The sequence below is a fragment of the Pyrgilauda ruficollis genome, unplaced genomic scaffold, assembly GCF_017590135.1.
Source record: "Pyrgilauda ruficollis isolate IOZ18807 unplaced genomic scaffold, ASM1759013v1 scaffold165, whole genome shotgun sequence".
Classification (NCBI taxonomy): Eukaryota; Metazoa; Chordata; class Aves; order Passeriformes; family Passeridae; genus Pyrgilauda; species Pyrgilauda ruficollis.
Genome location: NW_024515320.1, coordinates 998348 through 1020412, shown reverse-complemented (window position 1 = coordinate 1020412; position 22065 = coordinate 998348). Strand labels below are relative to the sequence as shown.

Below are 22065 nucleotides of genomic sequence, written 5' to 3'. Positions count from 1 at the left end.
TGTGTCCCAAAACCCCTCCTTTTCCCCTCATTTCCTCTCTTACCTTCCCCTCCCGGTGTCCTTCCCAACAGAAACCACTGCTAAGCAACAGGTTCTGTTGTGCTCCGTGTCCAATCCCATTCCCTCGGCACCGGCAAGGAATGGGAATCACAAAAGCTCATCCTGGCTGCTCTCAGCCCGCCCAGGGGAGGAAAAAAAAAATCCAGTCTGGCATCAAAACCGTTTTATTGTTCACTCAGAAGCATTACATTCTCACCTGGGTTTGCTGCCAGGCCCAGGGGAAAGCTCTGAAAGCAAAATGCCCATCATCCAGTTGGAAATGGAAAGGAAAATCCAAAGGGTTGGATAAAAATAAGTGGGATTTTGTACTTGGAAAAGCCTTATTATAAATAGGTAAGAAAATATTTATTTGTTTCAAGAGGAATCTCAACCCCAGCTCTGTCCAAGAGCCTGACTCCATTCTGTCCTTAATAAAATGTCCATGGAAATGAGTAAAAAATCGTGTCTTCAAAATAGAGGAGTAAAACAAACTTCCCAGAGTAAGAAATAAGGAATTCCAGCATGGAAATGCTGGGATCAGACTCCCCACATCCCAGTTAAGTGCTCAGAAAACAAATCCAGGTGGTGCTTGGCATCTTGGTAGGGAAAGGCTTGTGTGGATTTGGGAGGTGGGATGGCTCCAGGAGGATGCTCCTTGCCCAGGGAAGGATTGATCCAGCCCAAAAGCACGAGCAGAAGGCAGAGGAACCTCTGAGGAGACTCCGAGCTCTCCCTCCTTATCAAGGAGAGGGAGGAACCTGATGGCTTTTCCCAAAGGAGAAGCCTCTGAGGTCTCCCAGGATCCAGGCCCTGGATGTGGAGTGTTTTAAGGCACGTGGCTGTTTCTTTCCAGCACTTATTCCAGCATTCCGATGCCGGGTGGGTTTAAGGGCAGGAGTGAGGTGTCTTGAGGCTGCTTCTTTGGTCCCACAGAATCCTGAGGATCCCAGCACCCATGGGGGGAAAGGTGGATCAAGGTGGGATCAGAACTGAACCCAGCCAGTGTTTCCCTGAGCCTGACTGGAAGCCGACCTGGAGAAGGGGAAAAACAGGGGGGAATAGAGTGTTTAGAAATGATAAAGGCATCCAGGGAGGAAACTGGGCTGCAAATGGGTCATCCAGGAGCACCCCAAAACTCTCCTGGAGCAGCAGAGCAAGAAGTTCCCATGGACCTGAACTCAGGGAACTGGCAGCACAGAGGCAGAGCTGCTTCTGAACCCCAAAGCTGGGACTGGATGGAGCAGTGCCCCTACCCCAGCGGGGTTTTTCAGCAAAACCATGTGGTTTTGGGACATCCACATCCTCCCCAAATCCCTGTCCTGCTCACCCTGAAGCTTTGGCAAAGTCTCCCCAGACATCAGTAGCAGCAGCAGCAGTGGGCTGAGGCCAGGACAGCAGGGAGTCTGTCAGAAAGTCAGGAAGAGAGAAAACAGAACAGCAGGAGTGATTTCCCACTCTCATTCCCAGACTCCCCCCTTTGATGGATGAAGCAGCCCCAGGAGCTCTGTGTGAGCACAGACCTGTGATGGGGGTTCCTGGGAGCTGGGCAGGCGTGGAGAGCGGGCCCAGGCGCTCCCCAGAGCTGGATTTTCCTCCAGGGGGTGGTGGGAGCAAGCTCAGGCCCCCAGGCCCTGCAGGACGTGGCCTGGTGCTCCCTGTCCCTCCTTTTTTCTTCATGTTCTGAAAAGAGAGCAGGAAGTTTGGGTGGGATCACATTTAAATCCAGAGCCAGAGCGTGAAAACCTTGGAAGCCAAATTGTTTTAATTTGGGAATAAAATCCTGCACTGCTGCGCCTTCAAAGGGGTCACAGCAGGGGTGGATTTTACCCCAGATCCCACAGGCCTGGTTTTGGCAGCAGGAATTGATTGCACCACAACCCCTGCAAATCCCTGCAGGCAGCTTTATTCCCAGGAGCTCTGCCCTGAGCCCATGCACAAGGATTTCAGGGAGGAGCTGCTGCTTTCTCATGGCACCCAAAGGAAAAGCTGGAATCAGCTGGGAAAGGCCCTCACAGCGATGTTGAGTTTGATGGTTTGTCCCTCCTTGAAGCCCAGATCCAGTTTGGGTCCCTGCTCCAGGTCCTGGGCCTGCCGGGCCAGCTCGCTCTGCTGCCTCACCCACCTGTGGGAATTAAATCCATGGAAAAGGAGACACAGCCTGCCCCAGGCTCCCCCTGACAAATAAGTCCTGCTCAGGACCATCCTGCTGTGGCAGCAGCTCTGCAAAGACCAAGGTGTGAGCTGGGATCTCACCTAAGGGAGCACCCAGGGAATGATTCCCAGCAGTGGCTGCTGGAGCCCCAGGGATCCCCCAGCCAGCACCATGTCCATCCATCCCTCTCCAAAACCCCAAAATTCCAAAACCCCACCATCCCCAGCAGCTGGAGCAGCCCCTCAGGGCAGCCCCTTACAGCTGATACAGGAAGCAGAGGAAGTAAACCAGGGAATCTGGACTGGGAATTTGGACACCCAGTTTTGGACTTGGGAAGTCCAGTTTGGGACACTGCTGATCCAGGCTGGGAAATCCTGGAGAGAGGAAGAGCTGCAAGCTTCCTCCTCTTCCCACCACAGCTGCCCAGCCCAGCTCCCACTTCTCCACCTCTCCTGGAGGAGACCTGCCAAAAACAGAGCTGAGAGGACACAGGGAGAGGCACAAACTCACTTGAAGTGGTCCTGGAGAGCCACATTGAAGTCAAAGGCATCCCCTCGGTCCACAAAGCCGACCCCGATGAACGCCCGGCGGCCTGGGCAGGGAGGAGGAGATTGGGATGGGATGGGATGGGATGGGATGGGATGCTCCATCCTGCACAGCCCCGTGCCTGACGCTGCCTCCAGAGGGAGCTGGGACACCAGAGACTGAGACACAGGACTGGGGATCACAGAATCCCAGAATGGTTTGGGTTGGAGGGACTGCAAATCCTATCCCATTCCATGGGCAGGGACACCTTCCACTGCCCCAGGCTGCTCCAAGCCCCTGCCAACCTTGGGCACTGCCGGGGATCCAGGGGCAGCCACAGCTGCTCTGGGCACCCTGTGCCAGGGCCTGCCCACCCTCTCAGGGAACAACTGCTGCCCAATATCCCATCCAGCCCTGCCCTCTGGCAGTGGGAAGCCATTCCCTGTGTCCTGTCCCTCCATCCCTTGTCCCCAGTCCCTCTCCAGCTCTCCTGGAGCCCCTTTAGGGATTGGAAGGCCACAATTAGGTCACCCCCAGAGCCTTCCCTTCTCCAAAGGCATCTCTAGGTGTTTCACCTCATGGGCTGCACCTAAACTTCAGTACAAACAGCTTTTTAATTAAGTGGCAGCAGGGGGGGGCTCCTGCATCCTCCTGCCAATGCTGAGCAGCCAAGCTCCAGTGTTTTTGTTCCTGGCCAAGGTCAGAGCCGTGGGAGGCAGGCAGCTCCTCCCTCTGCCCTCCCGTGCAGGGAACATTCCGCCATGGGAAGCAGGAATCCTTCCCGAACAGGAGCAGCGAGGGCTGCGCGGGGTCCGCGGGTGTGCAGGACGCACCGTTCCCATCTTCAATCCGGATGACAAAATATCGGCTGGAGTCCATCACGCCCTCCACAGCGATCCCGGGGAACTGCTCCACAGGAGCCTGGGCAAAGAGCTCTCCTGGAACACAGCAAGGGGCCGGGTAACGCCGGGCCCAGCCCGCACCGCTGCTCGCCCGGAGCCCCGCGATCCCCCTCACCCGAGCTCTTGTCCTCCAGCTTGATGAAGGCCGTGCTGCCCTTGGCCGTGATGCGCAGGCGGCCGCTCCAGGCCGGCTGGTCCAGCTGCCACTCGGCGGCCCTGGGGAGCGGGGGGGGAGCCTGAGCCCTGTGCCGCCCACAGCCCCCGCGCTGCCCCGGAGCTCCTCTGCCTGCCTGCTAACACGGCCAGGGTGGGGACAGTGGCGTTTGTCACAAGATGGCTCGTTTCACCCCAAAACAGCTGCTGCGTTTGGGCGGGGAGCAGGCAAGAGCTGCGCGGGAGGTTTCGGTTCCCTTTCCGCGGAGTTTCCAGAGCCGAAGCTGCGTTAGGGACAGGCGGCTGTGCCAGGACGGGCTCGGGCTGGGGGTCACTGACGGGGTGGGAACCCCAAAACACATGGGGGGACGGAGACAGCCCTGTGGGGTGGGGATGGGGGCACAGACACCTCCGGGGAGAACCCACGGGGGCTGAGGTTTCTCACGGAAGGGCTGAGATACCCCATGATACTCCTTCTCACGGAGAGGGAGAGACCCCGAACACCTCTGGGAGCCACAGACCCCTCACACCTCCTGAGGAGGGGAACCCACAAACCCCACAGGGAGGGGGCGAGCCCCCCCACGCCAGGAGACGCTGACACCCCGCGGGCGGGCGCGGGCCCCACCTGTAGCCGCGGTTGGAGGCCCGCGGCGGTACCCGGTACACGAGCACCGCCGGCTTCACGCACAGCACCGACTCGTACTCCTCCTCCGCCTCCGCCGCCATCGCGGCCCCGACGCCGCTCTGTCCCGCCGCCTCGATGGTACCTCGGTGGTGCCTTGCTGCTGCCACCGCGGCCGCCCAGGAGGGGGCGGGGCCCGCCGGAGCGAGGCGCTTCCGCACTCGCGGCGGCCCCTAGCGCGCGGGCGGACCCAGTGCAGGGCGCCGCGGGAACTGGTCCCAGTTCGCTGCGGGACCTGGAAACGGGTCTGGGCTCCGAGCCACGAAACTCACAGGTTTCACTGGTTTTATAAATCAGGAAATTTTATAAATCAAATCATGGACTCCACTATTTCTATTCATTTATATTATACCGTTATATACTATATATTATAGCATTGTAGGTTCTATAAGATAGATATGATATGTTAAATATATGTATTAGATACTGGGTTGTATAATATATTACATATAATTATATGTTTCTTCTATATTAATTTATTTATTAATATTTTTATATCCTATTAATATTATATGTTTACTTTCTTTCTATTATAAATATATAGTTTTAAATAATCAGAATTCCCAGGGAGCCAGGGGCTGTGGGAGCTGCCAGGGCTCCCAGATTTCTCACCCCAAGAGCTTCCAGCACCTCCTCTGGACATTACGGAGCACAACACCCAGGGGGGAGCCCAGCATGGAGCAACAAAATAATCACATCAGATTAAATGAGTTCAATTAACTGATTTGCTTTTCTCCTCCAGGGACAGGCAGCGCTCACATCCACGCTTGGGATCCACATCTTCCCTTGGAGCACTGCCCTTCCCACCCTCCTCGGACCACTCCTCTCAACCACCCTAAAAACGGAGTAAACTCCCCTGGTTTTGGGTGAAATTATGGGCAAAAGCTCCCAGATTTTACCTTCCCGGTGGATTTTTACACACCTGCCACCACAAAGCCGCCCCTGGCAGACATGAGGATGAAAGCAGGGAGCCATAAAGCCGTGAAAAGTTTAAAGACATTTATTTAAAATACAATTTATAAAACGTTTTCTTTCCGGCGCACGTTTTTGTTTTTTTTTTTGTTTTGGGGCGGAAACACGCGGGTACCGCGTCCATCCTCCCCCTCCTCGGGATGAAGGCGCTTCCCACAGGAACGCCGCCGAGCCCTGCCCGCGGGCGGGACGTGTCCTGGGCACCGTGTCCTGGCGCCGGGACGCAGCAGGAGCAGCTGGAGAAGGAGATTTCAGTGCTGGAAAAGGGGATTTCGGTGCCAGCCACGGAGGAGGCAGCGATGCGGCACCGACCGGCCGCACCAGAAATCCGGCGGATTTGGGAGGTTTTTGGCTATTCGATGCTATTTTTAGGAATAATTAAGGAAAGGCGCAGTGACTACAGTTATTGCTGACGGCCTTCTCCCTCCCGCTCCCTCCTGGAGCTCATCCCGGCCCACAGGCTGAGGGGGTTGAGTGAGATCCCCCAAAAGTCCCCAGGATCCCAGGGGGAATCCCGAGGGAATCCCGCCCCACCTGGAACCAGGTGTGAGGAACTCATTAAGGTTCCGGGGGTTGGATACACAGGTAGTTTCTGTTTTCCCCTTTCTGTGGGATTTCAGCCTCATTTCCACACAGGGCTTTTCGTGCATATCAAGATTGGCTCATTCCCCCTTGAACCTACTGAAGGCAGCACCCAGACTCAGGAATCCCTTGGGAACCACCTGGGTCTCCAAGTCCTGGCCCTCCAGGAAGAGCATTTAGTGTTCATCCAATCCTTTGATATTGAGTGATCCTCAGCTTCATCCAGAGGGAAACATCTCCATTCCTGGGGAGCAGCAGCCTCCCCGTCCTCTTCCCAGGAGCCAGAGCAGGACAATCCCTTCCCTGAGGCCTCGCTGCCTCTAGGGAGATGGGGGGATCATCCAGGCTTTCCCCAAGGCTGGTCTGGTTCCCGGTTCTGCCATTCCAGGGAGCTCGTACCATCCCTGCACCGCTGGGCCGACCCCTTGGGATATCCCACTGCCCGATGTCACGGCCGCAGCGGCGCCGGAGCCTCTCCTCCTCCTCCTCCTCTTCTTCCTCCTCACATCTTCCTTATTCTTCACCACCCGGCCCTCCGTGGCCGGACAGCAGGCATTTGCACGGGGTCACTCTGCATTCCCTTCTCCCCAAACACAAAAGAACCCAAAAAGGATGTATTTTAAGCTTCTCCTCAAAGCCAGCAGGGAATCGGAGCCAAGCTTTAACAGGAGCAGGATGTGAACTGGGTCCAACTCTGAGGTACCTGGGGGTATCCAGGAGTTTGCTTCCATGGCAGTGGAAATGGAGAAGGAGAAGCATGAGCTTGTCATCCCCAAGCCATCACATTCATGGAAATCCATTAGAATTCCCTTCGGAACACTCAGCTACCTCTCTGGATTCAAACAAACGGCTCAAACCCTTCCCACGCACTCCGCCGATCCAAGATACAGAAAACAAACAGAAAGCCAAATAAAAGAACCTAAAATCCTTGGAAACAGAACTCGTTCTGGAAGTGATGAGGACAACATGCGCGGCTGGGGAGGCTTCCCATCTTTTTTTTTTTTTTTTCCTTAAATGCCAGGTTTCGTGTACAACAAACGTTATTGCTGGCGCTCGCTCCGACCCGAGCGGGACACGCACGACTCCCTGCGCCCGGCCGAGTCCGGCACGGCCCCTCGTGTCCCCCGGCCGCGGGGACAGCCCTGCCGCGATGGCCGCTCACAGTGGGTGGAGAGGGGAGGTCACAGTGCGTGGGGCTGAAGGTCACAGTGGGCAGAGCAAAAGGGTCACAGTGCAAATCACCCCGGGAGGTCCCCTGGCCCGGGTCCGTGTGTCCGTGCCGGCGGAACGGCGCCTCCGCCTCTATCTGCGCTGCTTGAAGCCCTGCGAGCCATCGGGGCCCAGCGGCTGCCGGATCACATTGTTGGGCTGCCGGCTGTCCTCGGGCTGCGAGATCCGCGGCGGCCTGCGGGGACAGAGGGGGACATGAGCCTGCGGGGCACTGCTGGGGTCTGCAGGGACAGAGGGGGACATGAGCCTGCGGGGCACTGCTGGGGTCTGCGGGGACAGAGTGGGACAGCTGAGCCTGTGGGGACACAACTGAGCCTGCGGGGGCACTGCTGGGGCTTGCGGGGACAGAGGGGACACCGGTACGCCTGAGGGGACACCGCTGAGCCTGTGGGGACACAGGGGACAGCTGAGCCTGCCTGCGGGGACACCGCTGGGGCCTGTGGGAGCAGGGACATGCAAATGAGGTGTGGAATTCTGGGTGCCTTGGGGAAACCCCTGCACCACAGGAATGCTGTCACGTGCTCTGGGGTACCCAGCACAGGAAGGACATGGAACCAGTCCAAAGGAGCCTGCCAAGGTGATCAGAGAGGTGGAGCAGCTCTGCTGTGAGGAAAGGCTGAGGGAATTTGGATTGTTCAGCCTAGAACAGAGAACCTCTGGGGTGACCTAACTGTGACCTTCCAGTGCCTGAAGGGGCCAACAAGATGGAGGGACGGTGGACAAGAGCTTGGGGGAATGGATTCCCACTGCCAGAGGGCAGGGATGGACTGGATATTGGGAAGAGTTCCTTCCTGGCACAGGTCTCCCAGAGAAGCTGTGGCTGCCCCTGGATCCCCTGAAGTGTTCCAAAGGCACACAGATGTGGCACCTGGGACATGTTTCGTGGGGAACACAGTCAATGGCTGGACTCTGTGATCCTGGAGAGCTCTTCCAACCTCAATGACTCCATGGTTTATGGCCTTACCAGGCACTTCCCTCACTCCCACAGAGCTGAGGCTCTAACAGAGCCCTCCTCTCTGCGCTGGCCCGGCTGCACTCCCTGAGCAGCCCACCCCCAGCAGCACCAGGCAGGACCTCCCCAGGCCCACGGGGCTGCTCCCACCTGTCCAGGATGGGCTTCTCCTGCTCCTCCTCGGGGCTGGCGCTGCCCAGGATGCGCTTCCTGGCCTCGGCGTACTCGGCCTCGCGCTGTGCCAGCGATTTGACGGGGAAGGCGGGGCGGCTGGCCGAGTGCGGGCTGCTGAGCACGCCGTTGCTCGTGGGCCGCTTGAGGATGCGGATCTGCGGCGGGGGCCCCGCGGGAAGGCTGTCGTCCTGGATCACGATCGGCACTTTGGGAGGAGATTTGGACTTTCTGCTGTTGGGAAGAAAAACATGGGGTTGGTGCTTGTTTTCCACAGGGGTTTGCTGACCGGCGTGTGAATTCCTAATGCTTGGATGGCCTTCCTGTGATTAAGAGCAGCCTGGAATAATTAAAGGCCTCGTTATAGTTGTAACTCTAAACTGGAGCAGTGGATTAGCTCACAAAGACATGGAAAAATCAGTCCTGCTGTGTGTGACACCACTGAATTCTACTGAAGGGAAGGGAACAGACACTGGGAAAAGTTTTAGCATTTCTAGTCAAAGATATTGGTATAAGCACCTTGATTTCATTCCCTGCAAGGATTTCTAGGGTCCCTCTTACCAGGACACCCAGCCTGTCACTCCAACCCTGCCATTTCACTCCTCAGAGCCAGCCTCAGCTCCAGCTCACCATCTGAATGTTTTACAGTCCCTTTTCTGCACGGAACTCCCAGAGGATAAATCCCATGACTCTCTAATAATCAAAGGGGAAAAAAAATCCAACAACAAAGGACTTGTCAGCAGTGATTAAAAACTTTTCTGGTAGGAGAGAATAACACAGCCCTGCCCAGGCCCAAAGGAAGCAGGAAAAGAAATTCTCCCCTGATGCAAGACACAGCGAGTCAGTCCAGAGCCAGGAGCTGGGATTACCTGACTCACCCATTTCTTCCCCTCTTTCTCACATAGCTTCCCCCAAGCTGGAGCTTCATCCAGTCTGGAGGAGCAGGCTCTGAAATCAGAGCACTCTCAGCTTTCTGCTGCCCTGCCGCGGCTCCGAAGGGCCACCTAGTGGCACAGAGACAGGGATTCCCTGATTCTCAACCCCAACCCAGCGCTCCCTGCTCAGTTTGAAGCTGTTTCCCCACTGCTCCCACTCCCCAGGCCCTCAGCTGTCCAACAGCACCTCAGGAAAATCAGGATTTTACCTTTCCCTCTGTGTGATCTTCAGCTTCTTTTCCAACCGTCTGTCTATTTCCTTGAAAAGAAGGAGACAAAAGTAAAAACACAAAGTTTTCAATAAAATGAAAACCAATCTCGGTTTGGAGGTGGGAGTTTGAGCCTGTCTGGGCACACATTTAATTTCAGTGTTCCAAATACCGATCTGTAAAGCGGGAAGGGAGTGTGTGATTCCATCTGAGGATAACTTGGGAATCAAGAGGCAGAGAAAAGCAAAGCCACCATGGAAGCCCATGAGAAAAGCAAACCACCAGGAGTATTTTGCTGTAACCAGCAGCACACCCACAGCAGGTCGTGGATCCGGCACGGGGCGCTCATCACTCATTTTAACCACCTCAGCTGGCAGAAAAACACCTGTGAGGGTAAAACCCCACGGATTCCACAGCAATTCCACAGCAAGGTACTCCTGGATCCAGGCAGGGATCAGGCCAAACCTGCTGGGCATTGGAGCAGCAATGGCCACAGCCAGGGCGATCCCGGGGGAGCTGAGCTTCAAGCCCAGAGCCCCGAGCCAGGGGCAGGGCTGGCCAGCAGGGCCACATTCCTGCCAGGAGAAGGGCCTGCCCTGCCCCACAAGCACCAGGGAGCCTCCCTGGGCTGCTCCCTGCCTTTCCACATGCTGCAGTCACCCATCGAGTCACCCACGGGCAGAGAGACGCGTTCATCACCGACACAGCCGGGTCTGAGCGTGTCAGCTCTGCCCGAGGCTGGCCTCCACCTCTGCCAACCTGGCCAGGTGTTGCAACCAGAGCAATTACAGAGAAAATTCTGCTAAGGAGGAGAACAAAGCCAGGTTTTCAACCCCCCTGCAGGTGACCTGCCCCAACCCCACCGGTATTTTTAGATCCTCACGACAGCTCCGTTAAATAAGGCTGAGAAACAGCTTTTTGTGTTTGATTTAATCATCAAGGAAGGGGGAAAACACTACCTGAGAGTGCCCTAGTTTAGCCAGCTGATAACTGGCACTACAGAAAAATTCCAAACTTGTGGTAGGAGGCAGCAGCTCTGCTTTGAGGCCTGGCTGCTTCCCCCTGCTGCCAGCAGGAACCACAGCGGGCACAGTTCGGGAAAGGAACGGGTTTGGACAGAAATTCCCTGCCCCTGTGAGCAGGGAAGGAGCACAAGTCACTACAAGATGCCAAACCACAGTGTTGGCTGTTGGTCATACAGGCCACAGCAGCCTCCACCTAGAAGGGAATAAATCATTTCAGGAAGATAAAAGGTGGGTGGGAGGTTGAGTTTCCTACCCAACCCTGTCCTGGGAGGTAACAAAACCAGGCAGAGCTTCACAAGGCAGGTCTCAGCCAGAGCCTCCTGGTGAGCGCAAACACCTGAGGCAGCTTCCTTCCTCTTCAAGGGGACTGGGAGGGAGGAAAATCCCATTCCAGCGCTGCTCAGGAGGGAGGGAAATGTGTAAAAGCTGCCTGCTGCCCTCCGAGAGCAGGGAGTGGATATCCCACTGGGGATGGAGATGCTCTGGAGCAGCTGGTGGCAAACAACGGAAGCCAAATGAAGGGAAGGGGTTGGCTCCTCACTGAGCCAGCCCAGGTGACATCCTGGTCTTGAAAATACGTTTTCAGCCTCCAAGAGTTCACCCAGGTCCTCCTGAAATATCCCCATTAAACACTTCAGCACACGGGGGAGAGAGACAACAGGAAAACAGGGTGAAAAGGGGGGAAACACACTCAGGAACTTCTCAAATCATTTCACTCTGAGTAGAAACAGGGCTGCTGAGCCCTCAGCTGGGACCGTGGGCACAGAGGGGTCACAAGCCACACAGCAGCCCTGGGGAAGTCTCTGTTCTGCTGCCTCCTTTCCAACAGAGGAGAGGTGGCAAAGTCACATTCCTGCACTGCTGGGGCTCTGAGCTGAGCTCAGGGCTGTTCCTGCACTGCTGCTGCCCCTGGGGCTGTTCCTGCACTGCTGGGGGCTCTGAGCTGAGCTCAGGGCTGTTCCTGCACTGCTGGGGGCTCTGAGCTGAGCCCTGGGGCTGTTCCTGCACTGCTGGGGGCTCTGAGCTGAGCTCAGGGCTGTTCCTGCACTGCTGGGGGCTCTGAGCTGAGCCCCAGGGCTGTAGCCGCGGTCTGACTGGGAGATGCTGCAATTGGAGGGTGTCACCTCCACCTCAGCACCTGAGAACAGGTGATTCATGGCATTGTCACCGAGCCCCAGCGCTGCCAGACAGTCCCACTCGCTCCAACCACAACCTGCAGCCTCCCCCAGCACAGAAAAATGAAGCTCTTTACTCTGCCCAACACAAAAACTTATTCCAAGGAATCCTTCAAAACCATCCCAACTCCTTCACAGCCTGTTTTGCTTTTCCCACTCTGGAGCAGGTCACTTCCAGCAAAATCCTTGGTGTCTGTCTCCAAACCCCCAAAACTGCCAGTGGTCAGGGAGCAAACACGTGGTCCTGGACCATAAACCAGTGCTCTGTGCTTGGGGAGCTCCTCAGCAGGGATCACACGGGGTCACGGAGGCTGGAAAAGACCTTGGATAACTGAGCCCACCCTGTGCCTGATCCCACCCTGTCCCCAGCCCGGTGAGTGCCACCTCCAGGGATGGGCACTCCAAACCTCCCTGGGCAGCCCCTGCCAAGGCCTGACCCCCACTTACCACGCAGAAATTCCTGCTGGTGTCCATCCTGAGCCTGCCCTGGCCCAGCCTGAGGCCGTTCCCTCTCCTCCTGTCCCTGTTCCCTGGGAGCAGAGCCTGATCCCCCGGCTGTCCCCTCCTGTCAGGAGCTGTGCAGAGCCAGAAGGTCCCTCCCAAGCCTCCTTTTCTCCAGCTGAGCCCCTTTCCAGTTCCCTCAGCCTCTCCTGGTGCTCCAGCCCCTTCCCCAGCTCTGTTCCCTTCCCTGGACACGCTCCAGCCCTCCAGGTCCTTCTTGCCATGAGGGCCCAGGACTGAAGGTGCCTCAGCACAGGGGCCAGGCCCTGCCCTGTGCCCACACCAGGCTGGCAGAAGGCACAAAGCCAAGACCAGTAAAATATCCCCAAAATTCCAGCCTCAGCAGCTGATGGGAGCACTGCGCTCTCTGCAGAACATGAGGCTTGCTCCACACACAGGAACCTTGGCAGAATAACAGAAACCAACCATAGACACCAATCACACATGAACCTCTCCCACCCACCCCAACCACTGTCAGTCCTGCAGGATCCACAGAATTCCTGGCACTGCTGAGGGGATTCCAGCTGCCTCCAGACATCCACTGAATTTTTGGGTAGGAAAAGTCTCCCTTTGTGCTTAAATAATAGCCAAAAGCAGCTCCCCACCTCACACACCTCTTGGTGTGTCAGAAATCGTGTTTTCTTCTAAACACAGGCACTGACTCTGCATTTTCCAGGAAGCTCAGTGCTCATTACTAGGATGTTTGGAATTGTAGGAATGGAGTGTTTGAACACCATGTGCAGACACAGCCCCAGCCCTGAGCAGTCTCACAGCTCGTGACAGGGATCACTGCACCAATTTAAAAGCAGAATCACCTTGGCACTGCTCATTTTTAATTAAAATCAAATCCCTGCTGCTGCTCTGCACGGATCCATCCGTCTGCTGATGTCACTCCCTCTCCTCTGCTGTGTCACGCTGTCACTGTGTGGGTAAGGAGATAAAATTAGGAGCTGACTCGGAGGGCAAGTGCCAGAGGCACTACAAGCACCACAGGCATGAGCTGTCTGCAGAGGCAGCTGGATGTGGCATCCGAGGACCTGGGCAGGTCACTGTGGACAAACCCCAGGTGTCCATCACCTGAGGGGCTCTTCCAGCTCCCCCTTCCCACACAAACTTATCTGCATCACCAAAAACCAAGCCTGCTTCACATCCCCGTGCAAAACCCCCTCCCCAAAGATTAGTAAGGAATCTCACCCACCTATTTTTAGGGCTATTATTTGTGGATGCCAAACAGGACCCAAACAAACAGCCTGAAGAAGATTCTGTTCTCTGACATTTAGGCTGCATTTGTGGACAAGGACGTCATGGAAACTGAGCTCCAGCCCCACCACAGCCACCCTTCCTACCCCTACCCTGAGGAAAACAGCCAAGAGGATCCACAACCCTCCCTGGAATGCAGACAAGGACCCCAGGACACAAAGCTGCTGCTCAGATCCTACATTCCTGTGGACTGGCATCCCAAAGAGCCACCCAACCATTAAGCTGACACCTTGGGGGTGCTCCTAGCGAGCTGGAGACCCTCAGCACCCCAGGAATGTGTCCTTCAGGAAAGGATGGCCCTGCAGAGACTCCAAGGGATAGAGGCACATTCCCAGGCAAATCCAGAATATTGGAAAGCACAGGGGCCCGAGTCAGCCCTGCTGCTGGCCAGAGAACCTTTTGGGAACACATGCAGTTCCCTGGACACATACAGAGCATTGTCCCCCATCCCTGCCTGCCAGCAGGGACCCTGCAAACACAGGAACACCGGCAGCTCCCAGCCCTGCTGATCCGGGCAGGAATAACAGGATAAGCCCTACCCCCAAGGTGAGTGAGTGACCACGACTGAAGGCGTCAGGAAGGCAGAGACTTTGTGTAAATCACTTACACTGGGTGGGTATTTCCCCCTCTTCCTTCAAAATTCCTCTGCAGAAATCCAGGGGAGATCCATACTGGAGCACAAGGCAGCAGATCCAGCGCTCTCCTGGATCTCTGGTAACATTCCAAAGCTCTGGAAAACCATTAACCACATTCTCTGCTGTATCTACTCCCAGCACAACCTTCTACCCCTTCTCACCCCAGTAGCATGGAATGCCAAAGCCCAGAATGAGCGAATTTTGGCAGGAGCTGGATCCTCCCAAAACCACGGCCTTGTCTGCTCCTTACAGCACCACTGGATGCTCTGGCAATTCCTGACAGAGACAAACTCCAAAGCCTGACTGATGTTCCTTTCTTTAGGAAATAAAAACAAGTTTTAAGATCTGAGGTCACCAGAGCTGTTGATGGGGACCTGAACCTGAAACTGCTTCCCCAAAACACCCTCAGGAAAGAGCAGATGTGGGCAGTCTCTGATCTCCTCGTTATCCACCTATTTTTCTCCTCCAAAGAGAAATTAATCTATTAATTACTGCAACATTACAATTCCTGAGGCTACTGGGGATCAGCCTGCTGCATTAATTAGTCCTCCCAGTCGCCCTGCCACACTCAGCCCTGGCAGTGGCAGGCCAGGACAGCCCCAAGTGTTTGTGTCTCCATGGCAGATCCTGCTCCTCAGCACCAGGCATTGGGGACATGGAGCATTTTTGGGAACAAGCCTGGCAGTGCCACAGGACATTCCCAGCACGGATGTTTAGGGGTGGGGGAAACACTCAGGGGGGCAGCAGCTCCTTCTCCCTTGCTGCAGTATCCCCAAACCAACCCTCACTTCCCACTGTTCATTCCCAACCTCCAAACCTCCCATTCCTTACCAAAAAACTCCCTCTGCCCAAGCAACACCAAGGAGCAGAAACAGAAACTTCCATTCCCAGTTTCAAGACTTTTTTGGACCTGTTACAGCACTTCAAGCAAACATTTGGTGAAAGTTTGCCCCAGATCTTTTTGGTGTGGGAAATCCAAATCCATCCCGGGCTCTTGGCAGCACAATGGCAGCAAGAGAGGGGGGACTCTGCCCCTCTGCCCCCTCAGGTGAGCCCTCAGTGGCAGGGGGCGGAATGGGATAAGCTTTAAGGTCCCTCCAACCCAAACCACGCTGGGATTCCATGCCCCTCACAGCCCTGACCCCAAAACCCAGTTTTCCTCACGGACACAACTCCTGCACAGGCCAGCCTCGTTAGTGTGGCCTCTGACCACAGCAGTCGTTAGCAGAGGAGGTCACAGTGTCACACTCCAAAGTATTTCCCTTCTGACTCTGCTGGACTTCAACCCCATTGAGCACCTCGAAGTGACAGGAGGTGACACCTTCAGATCCAGTGACCCGGAGCCTTTGCTGGCAGGTGGCACCCACGCCACCCTCACGTGTGACAGACAGGAGACATTCTGCCACCACGGGTGCCCTGTCCTCCCTGAGCACTGTGACACAAGCTGGGGACAGCCCCCAGGCCAGGCCAAAGTGCATTCCCAGCCTTTGGCTGCTCCATCCTCCCGCAGTGGCCAATCACAGGGACAGGGGGCAGGTCCTCCCTTCCTGGGGAACGGCTGGGATCAGTGGGGGCCCTGGGGGGGCTGCAGGCAGCAGCTGGAAGCTCAGTCTGCAAACTCCAGGGGGAAAAAGACACACAAGAAGAGTAATTCCATGGGGTTTTAAACCTGTTTTGGATTGCCAGAGTAATGTTTGACCTGCAGAGAACCAGAGAATGTCCTGAGCTGGAAGGGACCCACAGGGATCAAATCCAACCCCCGGCCCTGCACAGACACCCCAGCAATCCCAGCCTGTCCAAACCCTCCTGCAGCTCTGGCAGCCTCAGGGCTGGGACCATTCCCTGGGGAGCCTGGGCAGTGCCCAGCACCCTCTGGGGAAGAGCCTTTCCTGATCTCCAACCCAAACCCCCCTGGCCCAGCTCCAGCCCTTCCCTGGCTCCTGTCCCTGCTCACAGGCAGGGATCAGAGCTGTCTCCCCCCTTGAGATGAAGCTGAAATAGGTTCTGACCTGAAATTGTAAGAGTTATTAAGACTCTGACACACTCCAATTTTAGCTGGCAAAGGAATAACCAATGAACCCATCTGCCAAGCACCAATTCCAAGCTGAGGATCACCCATGACCATGGACACACTTCAGTTTTGGAGCCCAGCTTCCCACCTAATATTTAATTATTGGTTTAGCCAGGTAAACAGGCCTGAGTGTAACCAACTGACCTCTCATTTGTGTTTGCCACACAACACCACAGGAAAACAAACCAGGAATTAAGGCTCATTAGTGTTTTCTGACCCAGAGTGGCCTTTGAAGCCCTTCCCACCCTTACTCCTAACTCAGACGTTACTCACGGCCTGGTTTTCCATCTGTAACTCCCCATTCCACAGGCATTCCAGTGCTCTAATTAGACACCAGGGAGGTGACAGGACCCAGAGGCCCCACGGAGCTCCGCTGCACCCTGTGGCCCTGGGACAGGGGACACTGCCAGAGCAGAGGGCGCTGCCTGCCATGGTCACTCAGGGGTGGCACATTCCCAAGGAGCTGCTCCATTTCTGGGGCAGTTTTGATGGCACAAGAGCAAGAGACAAACGGAGGCCACGCTGAACACCCAAACAAGCACCAGAGGATTTGTTTCACAACTCCCTGAGTGACCAAACCAAGCTGGGACACGTTTTTGGGGGTCTTCTTCAACCGAATAAGATTTTCCTGATTTGGGAGAGCTGCAAGAGAGAAATGAGATGAATTTTAATCAGGAGACCACAGGATCTCTGCTTGGCCCAAGACACTTTCCACTGTCCCAGACTACTCCAAGCTCCATCCAGCCTGGCCTTGGACACTTCCAGGGATCCAGGAGCAGCCACAACTGCTCTGGGCACCCTGTGCCAGGGCTGCCCACCTCCCAGGGAACAATTCCTGTCCAGTATCCCAGCTAACCCTGTCCATTTCCTGTGTCCTGGCACTGTCACAAGAGGATGTGTTTGGAGCTGCTCCCTGGTGTCTCTGCTCTACTGCAGCCTGCTCCTGAGCACCAACCAGGACTGCCAAGCCCTGTTCCTGTATGCTGGAATCCACCTCATGCTGCCTTGGATGGAAGAAAATCACAGAACCATGGAGTGTCCTCAGCTGGAAGGGACCCACAGGGGCCCTGCACAGACACCCCAGCAATCCCAGCCTGTCCAAACCCTCCTGGAGCCCTGGCAGCCTCAGGGCTGGGACCATTCCCTGGGGAGCCTGGGGAAGAGCCTTTCCTGATCTCCAACCCTGGCTCCTGTCCCTGCTCACAGACAAGGATCAGAGCTGCCCCTCGGGAGGAGCTGCAGTTGCTGCCGGTGCTACAGCAGAGCCTCCTCCTGTCCTCACTGCTCTGTCCTCACCTGCTGCTTCCTGTGGCTGTGACTTTGGGACATCTGAACTGCTGCACCAGCATCCATCAGGACCACAAGAACCACGGGACAAGGGCACCCTCTGGGGAAGAGCCTTTCCTGATCTCCAACCCAAACCCCCCTGGCCCAGCTCCAGCCCTTCCCTGGCTCCTGTCCCTGCTCACAGGCAGGGATCAGAGCTGTCTCCCCCCTTGAGATGAAGCTGAAATAGGTTCTGACCTGAAATTGTAAGAGTTATTAAGACTCTGACACACTCCAATTTTAGCTGGCAAAGGAATAACCAATGAACCCATCTGCCAAGCACCAATTCCAAGCTGAGGATCACCCATGACCATGGACACACTTCAGTTTTGGAGCCCAGCTTCCCACCTAATATTTAATTATTGGTTTAGCCAGGTAAACAGGCCTGAGTGTAACCAACTGACCTCTCATTTGTGTTTGCCACACAACACCACAGGAAAACAAACCAGGAATTAAGGCTCATTAGTGTTTTCTGACCCAGAGTGGCCTTTGAAGCCCTTCCCACCCTTACTCCTAACTCAGACGTTACTCACGGCCTGGTTTTCCATCTGTAACTCCCCATTCCACAGGCATTCCAGTGCTCTAATTAGACACCAGGGAGGTGACAGGACCCAGAGGCCCCACGGAGCTCCGCTGCACCCTGTGGCCCTGGGACAGGGGACACTGCCAGAGCAGAGGGCGCTGCCTGCCATGGTCACTCAGGGGTGGCACATTCCCAAGGAGCTGCTCCATTTCTGGGGCAGTTTTGATGGCACAAGAGCAAGAGACAAACGGAGGCCACGCTGAACACCCAAACAAGCACCAGAGGATTTGTTTCACAACTCCCTGAGTGACCAAACCAAGCTGGGACACGTTTTTGGGGGTCTTCTTCAACCGAATAAGATTTTCCTGATTTGGGAGAGCTGCAAGAGAGAAATGAGATGAATTTTAATCAGGAGACCACAGGATCTCTGCTTGGCCCAGAGCTGCCTCTTGCTGACAAACCTTCTTTAAGACCTTGAGCAGAAGTTTTCAGCCTCACCAAAAGCTACAAAAACCCCCAAAACTAAAAATCTGATGTATTTGCTTTCCCAAGGAGCACCCTGTGGGTGAAATATTAAAAAATTACATGCTAGGACACAGATAATGTATCCCATAAAACTCACCATGGATCTCCTGCTACATCTCTACTGTTCCCTCATGTGCTGAAGGGTCTGAAAAATTAAATAACTCAGGCTCTCAACAGTGGGAAGGATCAGCATCACAGAATCACAGAGTGGTTTGGGCTGGAAGAGACCTTAAAGCTCCTCCAGTGCCACCCCTGCCATGGCAGAGACACTTTCCACTGTCCCAGACTACTCCAAGCTCCATCCAGCCTGGCCTTGGACACTTCCAGGGATCCAGGAGCAGCCACAACTGCTCTGGGCACCCTGTGCCAGGGCTGCCCACCTCCCAGGGAACAATTCCTGTCCAGTATCCCAGCTAACCCTGTCCATTCCCTGTGTCCTGGCACTGTCACAAGATGTGTTTGGAGCTGCTCACTGGTGTCTCTGCTCTACTGCAGCCTGCTCCTGAGCACCAACCAGGACTGCCAAGCCCTGTTCCTGTATGCTGGAATCCACCTCATGCTGCCTTGGATGGAAGAAAATCACAGAACCATGGAGTGTCCTGAGTTGGAAGGGACCCATAGGGATCCTGCACAGACACCCCAGCAATCCCAGCCTGTCCAAACCCTCCTGGAGCCCTGGCAGCCTCAGGGCTGGGACCATTCCCTGGGGAGCCTGGGGAAGAGCCTTTCCTGATCTCCAACCCTGGCTCCTGTCCCTGCTCACAGACAAGGATCAGAGCTGCCCCTCGGGAGGAGCTGCAGTTGCTGCCGGTGCTACAGCAGAGCCTCCTCCTGTCCTCACTGCTCTGTCCTCACCTGCTGCTTCCTGTGGCTGTGACTTTGGGACATCTGAACTGCTGCACCAGCATCCATCAGGACCACAAGAACCACGGGACAAGGGGAGCCTGGGCTCTCCTGTGCTCCATCCTGCTTCCTGTGGGCACCACCAGCATCCCCAGGGCTCCTTCCTGCCAGGCACAGAGTGAAATCCCCTTCCTGACCCCCAGGGATGGGCCAGGGCAGCTCCTGCCCCTCTTCCAGCCTGCAGACAGCTCGCTTCCCACAGCCCTCCAACTGCTCCACAGGCATCCAGAGCCCAACAACTGCAACAGCAGCTGCTCCTCCTGCCAGGCCCCAGGAGCAGCTGAGGGAGCTGGGAAGGGGATCAGCCTGGAGAAAAGGAGGCTCAGGGGAGACCTTCTGGCCCTGCACAACTACTGACAGAAGGGGACAGCCGGGGGGGTCGGGCTGTGCTCCAGGGAACAGGGACAGGAGAAGAGGGAACGGCCTCAGCCTGGGCCAGGGCAGGCTCAGGGTGGACACCAGGAGGAATTTGCCCATGGAAAGGGTGGTCAGGCCTTGGCAGGGGCTGCCCAGGGAGATTTGGAGTGCCCATCCCTGGAGGTGTCCAAGGAAGGCCTGGAGGTGGCACTCAGTGCTCTGGGCTGGTGACAAGGTGGTGACTGGCACAGGGAGGACTCAATGATCCTGGAGGGCTTTTCCTACCCCAACGACTGTGTGATTCCCCAGGGAATCTCCCTGCTCATCCTGCTCACCAGCACAAGCACCACTGAGAGTACAAATTCCCGGCAGTCTGGACTGGAAAAGGGTGTGAGAAAGGACAAGTGACAGGGATTTCTCCTTCTAAGGAAAAGCACCTGGGAGGTAACAGCAGGAAGGACAAATTGGGAGGACGCTCCATGGCAGGATTGGAGCATCACGACCATTTTAAACCATTACTCAAGGCCACAGTCATGGGCTCCCGAGGCTCCAGCCGTGTCCCTTCATGGAGCGCTGGAATTAACTCCGAGCCGGGCACGAGGGGCGGGCGAGCGGCCGCGCCGCCAGCCTGGCACTGGCCCCTCTCGGGCGTTCAGTTACAGGCGCTATTTTGCTCCCCTGGCTCTGGCCAGGTGTAACCCAATCCCTTGCTCACAGTCGCGTCCAGGCTCCTCGCCGAGGCCGCGTCCGGAGGTCCTTGTGCCCTCTGATCGCCACGACCCCGAGGAACTCGCCACAAGCAGAGTTTGCCCGGCGGAGTTTCGCCTCGCTGCGAGCAGCCCGCAGCGCGCCCGCCCACACTGCTGCTGAAGCAGGGCTGCATCTGCAAGCACAGCGCTCACAAACACCCGGGGTCCCCGAGCGCGACACAACGCGGTGCCAATCCAGCCCCGGAGCCGCTGGGGCCCAGCTCCAGGGGCCGGGCTGGGACTCCCCCCGTTCTGCCCGAGTGACGGAGCACGTTCTGATCGGGCGGAAAGGCCGTGGGGTGTGCGCCCGCTGCCCACAGAGCCCCGCCAGGGCCACCGCCACGCCGGGCACGCACATTTCGGCCCTGCTCGCCCCTCCTGCTTCACCCCCCCGGCCAGCGGAGCTTTGTGCGGGGCTGGGCCGCGACCCCGCTGAGCCCCCGCGGCCGCAGCCCCGCCGGGCTGAGGGGGGTTGAGACACCGAGGAGCACACGAGGGGCCGGAGGACGGGCAGGGGCCTGCTCCAAGGGTGGACCTGAAGTGGGACTGAAGAAGCGGCGAGCAGCGGGGCTGGGGGCGACCCTCAGCCCCCCGCGCCGAGCGAGGCCGCGGTCCCTTTAAGAGGCCTAGCAGCGCCGCGGGACCGCCGCGCCGCCGGACGCGTCCCGCCGCCTCCTCAAGCAGCGCCGCAGCGCCGCGCCGCCCGCCCGCGCCCCCCCGGCGCGCCGGGGCCGCCACCCTGGCCCGCGCCGCCGCCCTCACCCCGCTGTCGGCCGCCTCCTCCCAGCTCTCCGCGACCTCCTCATCTTCCATTTTAATTCCCGTCCGCCGCCGGGCCCGCGCCCCGCGCATGCGCGCGCCGCCCGCCGGCCCGCGCCCGGCAACGCACGCGCAGCGCGCGGAAAGGGCGGGAAGTGGCGGCGGGGGCGCGGCGCCACAGCGCTCCCTGGTGGCCAGGAGGACCGGGCTCAGGGCGGGTGTTTCAATGCCGACGCGTTTTCCCTTAATTTTTGTGTTTTCCTTAAATTTTAAGATGTTTTCCCTTCGTTTGAGCGTGCTTTTCCTTTGAGATATGTTCCCTTCATTTTTGTGTGTTTTCCCACAATTGTGAGGAGTTTTCCCTTAATTTTGAGGTGTTTTCCCTTGATTTTGGTGTGTTTTCTCTTAATTTTGAGGGCTTTTTGTTTGTTTGTATTTCTATAGTATTGTTTTCCCTTAAATTTTTGGGTCTCTTCTCTTAGTTTTATGGTGTTTTCCCCTAATTTTGGGTTGTTGGACAAATCTCTCACAAAATTTAGGCTATTTCGGCCACGAATCCAGCCTCTGGTCCCTCCTGCAGACATCCAGGTGTCCGTGTGTTCTTCCATCCAATTCGTGCCTCTTCATTTAAGCCTAAAGCTGCTCTTATGGAGCACAAGGATCAGCTCCAGCCTTCAGAAACATCAAAAATTCCCCAAGTCCCCGTAATTTCTTAAACCTTTCTCATTTATATCCAAGATATTCACCACTCC

The 22065-nt window shown here is 56.5% G+C and overlaps 2 protein-coding genes across 12 annotated transcripts; both read right to left on the bottom strand.

Moving 5' to 3' along the window:
* Positions 1–208: 208 nt before the first annotated feature.
* On the bottom strand, positions 209–4591 carry NECAP2 (NECAP endocytosis associated 2). Its single transcript, XM_041463556.1, has 8 exons — positions 4397–4591; positions 3734–3834; positions 3550–3654; positions 2702–2783; positions 2053–2161; positions 1560–1719; positions 1367–1442; positions 209–1071 (listed from the first exon to the last, which is right to left on the bottom strand). Exons 1-8 carry the CDS (start codon positions 4495–4497, stop codon positions 1023–1025), a joined length of 783 nt encoding a protein of 260 aa, XP_041319490.1. The 5' UTR covers positions 4498–4591; the 3' UTR covers positions 209–1022.
* Positions 4592–5438: 847 nt separating this feature from the next.
* SZRD1 (SUZ RNA binding domain containing 1) lies at positions 5439–21680 on the bottom strand. Of its 11 annotated transcripts, none has more exons than XM_041463404.1 (4): positions 21317–21680; positions 9505–9554; positions 8340–8591; positions 5439–7412 (listed from the first exon to the last, which is right to left on the bottom strand). In XM_041463404.1, the coding sequence occupies exons 1-4, from the start codon at positions 21404–21406 to the stop codon at positions 7310–7312; spliced, it is 495 nt and encodes a 164-aa protein (XP_041319338.1). In that variant the 5' UTR covers positions 21407–21680; the 3' UTR covers positions 5439–7309. The 11 variants fall into 11 exon arrangements, with proteins under 11 accessions (XP_041319338.1, XP_041319337.1, XP_041319341.1 ...); XM_041463403.1 differs by having other exon boundaries at positions 8340–8594; positions 21317–21667; XM_041463407.1 differs by lacking the exon at positions 21317–21680 and adding an exon at positions 17468–17552 and having other exon boundaries at positions 8340–8594.
* Positions 21681–22065: the final 385 nt, after the last annotated feature.

Coding starts and splice junctions, on each gene's coding strand:
- SZRD1 (XM_041463398.1), bottom strand. CDS start 15,578: ATGCACTTTGGCCTGGCCTGGGGGCTGTCCCCAGCTTGTGTCACAGTG. Junction 8,595..9,504: donor AAGATCACACAGAGGGAAAG/GTAAAATCCTGA, acceptor TCTTCCCAACAG/CAGAAAGTCCAAATCTCCTC. Junction 7,413..8,339: donor GAGAAGCCCATCCTGGACAG/GTGGGAGCAGCC, acceptor CTGTCCCCGCAG/GCCGCCGCGGATCTCGCAGC.
- NECAP2 (XM_041463556.1), bottom strand. CDS start 4,497: ATGGCGGCGGAGGCGGAGGAGGAGTACGAGTCGGTGCTGTGCGTGAAG. Junction 3,655..3,733: donor GCTGGAGGACAAGAGCTCGG/GTGAGGGGGATC, acceptor GCTGTGTTCCAG/GAGAGCTCTTTGCCCAGGCT. Junction 2,784..3,549: donor CCGGATTGAAGATGGGAACG/GTGCGTCCTGCA, acceptor CTCCCTGCCCAG/GCCGCCGGGCGTTCATCGGG.